Source organism: Leptopilina boulardi, unplaced genomic scaffold, assembly GCF_019393585.1.
Source record: "Leptopilina boulardi isolate dan_hultmark-lab unplaced genomic scaffold, ZJU_Lbou_2.1 LbouV2_292, whole genome shotgun sequence".
Classification (NCBI taxonomy): domain Eukaryota; kingdom Metazoa; phylum Arthropoda; class Insecta; order Hymenoptera; family Figitidae; genus Leptopilina; species Leptopilina boulardi.
In genome coordinates this window covers 279,476-285,404 of record NW_026137854.1, presented here as the reverse complement: position 1 = coordinate 285,404, position 5,929 = coordinate 279,476, and the positions used below count along the sequence as shown (strand labels likewise).

General features: G+C 28.8%; 1 protein-coding gene across 1 annotated transcript; it reads left to right on the top strand.

Moving 5' to 3' along the window:
- The first annotated feature begins 694 nt into the window (after nucleotides 1–694).
- On the top strand, nucleotides 695–1,707 carry LOC127282264 (uncharacterized). The gene is made up of 2 exons (XM_051306440.1): nucleotides 695–1,269; nucleotides 1,372–1,707. The coding sequence occupies exon 1, from the start codon at nucleotides 760–762 to the stop codon at nucleotides 1,261–1,263; it is 504 nt and encodes a 167-aa protein (XP_051162397.1). The 5' UTR covers nucleotides 695–759; the 3' UTR covers nucleotides 1,264–1,269; nucleotides 1,372–1,707.
- The last annotated feature ends 4,222 nt before the right edge of the window (nucleotides 1,708–5,929 follow it).

The following is a 5,929-nucleotide window of genomic DNA, read 5'->3' as shown; positions in this document are numbered from 1 at the left end:
AATTTAAAATATTTAAATAATTAGGTATATGAATGTTATATTTTATAAGTGTACATTCAAATATACTCATATATATGTATACACCTTTCATTCAAATAATTAACTATTTAATATACGTGGATCTTAAATGCAATCGGTATTGCCTACGAAAAGGGGCTATTAGAAAATTCGTGTAACAGTAGATTTATAATTAAGATGAAAAATTATATATGTCGGGATGTAACAGTCCTCCCCCCTTAGATTGTGCATCGTCCGCGATGGACTTTGAATTAAAATTTTTGTTATGCGAATTTTCTAATATTACATTGCTTTGAAAATGTAATATGATTTTCAAGGTTTAAAACAGAAATTTGCTGACAGGAGTGTTTGTAGAGTGCAGATGTTCTTTGCCAATATATGTGTGATGTTGAAGAAGGATGTGCACCAATGAGGTAAGTTGTTATTGTACTAATGTCATGATTTATCCAGCTGGTTAGATGTCTTCTTTGTGTACCCAAAATGCTGTTATCATCAAATTTTTGCATGGTGATCTCAAGATCCATATATCGTGCTTAGGAGCTTTTTGTAGTTAGTTCCTTTGTAACCATGAGTGATACCAGTTCAATAAGTGATGCTACCACTGTTCTTTATGATGATGCCCCGGGATCCATCATCACCATTAGTGATGATTCTTCTGGTAAGTGCTCAGTACGTAGTGAACTCTTCTAGTGACCACATTGATATTCCCCATCATATTTTCTTTTATATTATTTTGGGATAATGAGTGATAATGATAGTGAAACTGTTTTTGAGGATTATGTTGACCTTTTTGACTTGGAACATTTTGATATAAGTGACAATAGTGCGGTCTTAGATAATACGGATTTAGTGTTGACTTCTGACAATTACAGTGACCAAGGTAGTGAAGTGCCTGCCAATCAATCTTTTTCATTGTTTTCCCTTTTTGAACCAAGTCCAATAGTAGCGAGTGTTTCACAACATCGACTTTTGGCCCTTCGCGTTGCGGATTTGGAAGAGAGACTGGGGATCTTTCAATTCGCAATCTGGAAAATTCCATTTGAGAATGCTGCCACTATTATTAGTAATTTGTGTACTTCGATCATTGGCATAGAGTGCAGTGCACAAGATTTTACTGTTATTAGAAAATTAGACGTCAAGCGAAGTGGTGTGTTGGTTCGAGTGCCTTCGTTGATGATGAAGGAATTAATTTTTACCTTCAGACACATGTTTATGTTAAGGGGATACAATGTGGATATTTTATAGTTTAAGGTTTCTCTTATATTTCCTTTCATAGTCTCTTTTATTATTTCGTTCTGGTCCATTTATAAAATATCTATATATAAAATTTTTGTTTGTGTTTTGTTTGTTTAGTCGGTGATCCGTGTACCAGAATTCCAGATGTCGATTTAAAAAATTGGAACAAATTTGCCGCTATATTTTTGAGTTGGGACAGCTCTCGGACCGATTAAGAGAATTTAAGGGTGTAACTGGATTTTCTCCAAATTATTCGGTGGAACGTCCCTCAGGTTCCAATCTTTTACGGATTTCAAAAATGCCGAATTCTTGGACGGTACACAAGACTCCATCTAGTGTCACGAGGCCGATTAAATCTCGCAAACGTAGGGTGGAAAAATGGTTAAACACCTTGGCTAAGTCCTGTATGGATGGTCCGCAGGAATTTCAACATTACAGGTCGCTTCCTGGCTCGTCATCAAATTTAAGGTATTTTTATTATATGACACACATATATGGAAATATTTGATAATTCTACAACGCCTCCAATATTACATATTTTTGCTTCAAATAATAATTTACAAAATTCTTTTTGTTATAGAGAACATTCTTCAGGGACGATAATAGACTTGTCGATAGATAGTGATGAAGAAGAGATCGACGTAGTTAATTAATTTCTTTATTGTACATTTATATATATATATTTTTTTTTTTTTTTTTTTTTTTTTTTTTTTTTTTTTTTTTTGTAACTGATTTTACTGAAACACTATTGATTATATTAATTTAGTATATATTTACTTTAATAAACACTCTCATAATACATAATATAATATATAATATTCTATGTATTTTTAATCATTTAATTGTAATAATACAACATTATGTTTTATTTTTAATTGTGACTTATATTATTTCCTTTAAAACCTTTTTTTTTTAACTTGATTTTGCTTTGTTTGACATGTTTGTGATGTACAGAGAGTTTTTCTTCCCCCTCCCCTTTTTTTTTATTTCAGTAGTGGAGTCAGCTAGTGTCGTCGACAGAAATATGGACATAATTTGATGACTTAATGCATATATACGTTAGTTTATACTTATATATTTTTAAAAGATTTATATTCTCTTGAGTTTTTAATTTCAATGAAAAGTCATGCTGACATGAGCAATTCATCATTGACATTATTTTAATCCTTTTAATCTTTAAACGTTTGTATGTGTAATCAATAAATACACATTCAATAAGCGTTCATAATTAAATTAATATTTATTTTACTAATGATTGAAATTATTATAATTAATTTTTGTTATTTGTTAAATTTTAGCTATGTTTTTAAAATATGCATAAAAATGATAGAGTCTTTTATTTCATTTTTAATAAAAAGTAGGGAATTTTAAGGTAAGTATATTTGTAATGTATATTTCTTAATTCAGAATATATGAATTATATAAAAATCCTTACATAATATTTTTACTTTTTGTTTTTATGAATTCTTTTGTCTTAACTTCATTTAATAATTATAATACTTATAATTCAGGATTTATTTTTAATATATACTTTAAAATGATTATTAATTATTGGTGTATTAATTTAAAACACCTATATTAACGTCACAAGATTTTTGGATAAAACTTTATCAGTTAGATTGATCAATTTATTGATTTAAATTAACAAATCTAAGACATATTGTTAGGTAGATTTTATCCGAGAAGTATGCACGCAGAGGAGGCACATATATATGTAGCGACAAGATGTCCGTCAAGTAGTACGCTCATATATATATGTCATGCGGGCGACTCGCGAGAGCGAGCATAGCGGCCATAAAAGAGAAGGCGGTAGCCCAGGCGCGTGGCTGTTGGAGAGGAGGCGTGGGCCTGACCACGCCTCGCAGATCACCTCCGTTCTCCCATGCTCGCCTAATACCCAGAGCTCACTACGAGGTCTTTTGCGCTCAATTATTATTAACAATAATAATAATATTGAAGTCAAAACACCTTGTATATTGTTAGTTAGGTTTGTTTGTTTGAAATTAAAATTATTAATGATTATTATTTAGGTATTGTTGATTTAGTTGTAAGGTATTGTTAGTTAACATTAATTATGAGGTTATTATTATTATTATTATGACTATATAATTATGAATAGAAGATTAATTAATTTATTTGATGTGTAAGTATAGAATAAAATGCATATGTGTGCGTATAGACACGTATTTTTGTTTTATTTTATTATTATTCCTTTAATTGTTAATTAAAATTAATAGTAATAGTATTAATGAATCAATGGACTGGTATTTAATTAGTAAAATTATTAGTTATTGATATTTTTATTAATATTTTTATATCTTTTTTGTCTGAGTGTGTTTGATAATATTTAATTTTTCTTTTGTTTGTAATTTCAATTTAGTTTTCATTATTTATAACATGTTAGAAAAATAAAATAGTGAATAATAATTTTATTATTTATTTTACCTTTAAATAATTATTTAAACGAACGTTACTAATGAATTGTAGGAATAATGAAAGTTTAGAGATTATTAGTTTAAATTTAAAATTTTATAGAATATTATTGTTTATTAAACAAAAGTGACATCCCACCGCTGCCACCAAATCAGCTGTTACATCCCGAGCTAAGGCTTGGTTTTTAAACAAATAATTAATTTATTTACTTGGGAGGGTTGTGCTGATTAATCAGGATGGTAAAACCTGATATTTTTATTTTGTAGGATCGTTGTCACTTCGTAAAGACTATGGGTCTTGCGTTAATAAAAGACAAATATTCCCTTTTATAATAGTTTATTATAATTATGATTTAATAAAATAGGTTACATATATGATTACTCACTTTTACGAGGAAGATTCGTATTTCAATGAAGTCGCTGAGTTGTTATACAAGAGCTCGGAATTTGTTTTAAGTGAATGAAGATACAGCTTGTCGGTTCACACTTGTGTGACACAACTTTAATGTTTTTGATAATAAAGCACACTATTTCGTGTTACAATTCGTTGTATTACGTCACTTACACCTGCATAAGAAGGAAGTCTATTCTGAATGTGAAAGAGAAGCAATTTTTGAATTATAATCAAGAATCTGCTTTATTTTATTGTAAGATTACGACAGTTAAATCAATGAATTTATCTATTCTAAATGTTAAATTGTAGTTTCTTGCACCTTTTCAGGAAAGAAACTATTCTAAATGAAAAACAATTTAATTTGCACCTTTTCAGGAAAGAACTATGTTCTAAATATTAATATTGCTTCTCTTGCACCTTTTCAGGAAAGAATTCGTTCTAAGTGAAACACAAAAACTTGCACCTTGTTACAGGAAAGAATAGATTAACTTTCACGAAATAAACTGAAGGGTCGCTCAACAATGATATTAACCACGGAGATTACACCGGAACTTTTGACATCTTCTCTTAATTTGCAATGGGTTTATATACTAGTCAATTCATTACTTTGTTGGGGATGATTAAGAAAAAGAGCACGATTTTTGCTAAAACGTTTAAGAGCACGTTTTTAGCTAAAACGTTTAAGAGCACGTACGAATTTTCTAGGAATCGTATGTGTCTTTTATTTCATATTAATTGAGCGACATTCAGTCTATTTGATATCGATATTGATCATTGATATTAGATTGTTAATCCATAATTATTTAAGCAATTTATGCATTTAATCAGTGTTTCTGTTTGTTTTTAAGAATAATTACATGCATATATTTTAGTTCTATATGTATATGTGGTCATACATATGCATTACACACGTGTTCTTTAAGATGCATCATTATTTCATTATGAATTCTTTTACTTTATTATCTGTCATACCGACTTCACTATGATAATAGTTATGTCGATTATTTATCATCTCTCAAGATAATGAATGAGATGGTAACATTTCGTTAAAAGAACCAGTTGATAATTTAAAATATTTAAATAATTAGGTATATGAATGTTATATTTTATAAGTGTACATTCAAATATACTCATATATATGTATACACCTTTCATTCAAATAATTAACTATTTAATATACGTGGATCTTAAATGCAATCGGTATTGCCTACGAAAAGGGGCTATTAGAAAATTCGTGTAACAGTAGATTTATAATTAAGATGAAAAATTATATATGTCGGGATGTAACAATATGAATAAACATTTAATGAAATGTGATGTGTTTATAAGGGTGATATAATTAATTTTGAATAAATTTGAACCCTTAAAAAATTTTGAAATTTGTTCTAAATAAATATGCCGAATTATTTGAGAATTTTCATAAAATTGTTTTTGCAACAAAAGTGATAATCCCACCGCTGCCACCAAATCAGCTATTACGTTCCAAACTAGGCGTGGTTTTTAAATAAATTAATTTTATTTACTTGAATGTAATAAGGCTGATTAATCAGGTTGGTAAAGCCTGATATTTATTTTTATGTAGGATCGTGTTCACTTGTCAAAACTACGGGTTTTGCGTTACAATAACAAGTCAAATATTCCCTTTTATAACATTTATTGATTAAATAATAATTATATAGTAATGATTATACAATAATGATACAAGTTTACAATTCTTTTACTTACTTTTAGCAATGAAGTCGGATAAATCGATGATTATAGCTTAGTCGTTATAAATTGGTTTTCATTTGATTTGAAATAGTTCGTTTTGGTTGCACTTGTGTAACTTTAACAACTTAAATTGTTTTAT

Bases quoted from the DNA above. Each gene is read 5' to 3' on its own strand.
- LOC127282264 (XM_051306440.1), top strand. From the start codon at position 760: ATGAGTGATAATGATAGTGAAACTGTTTTTGAGGATTATGTTGACCTT.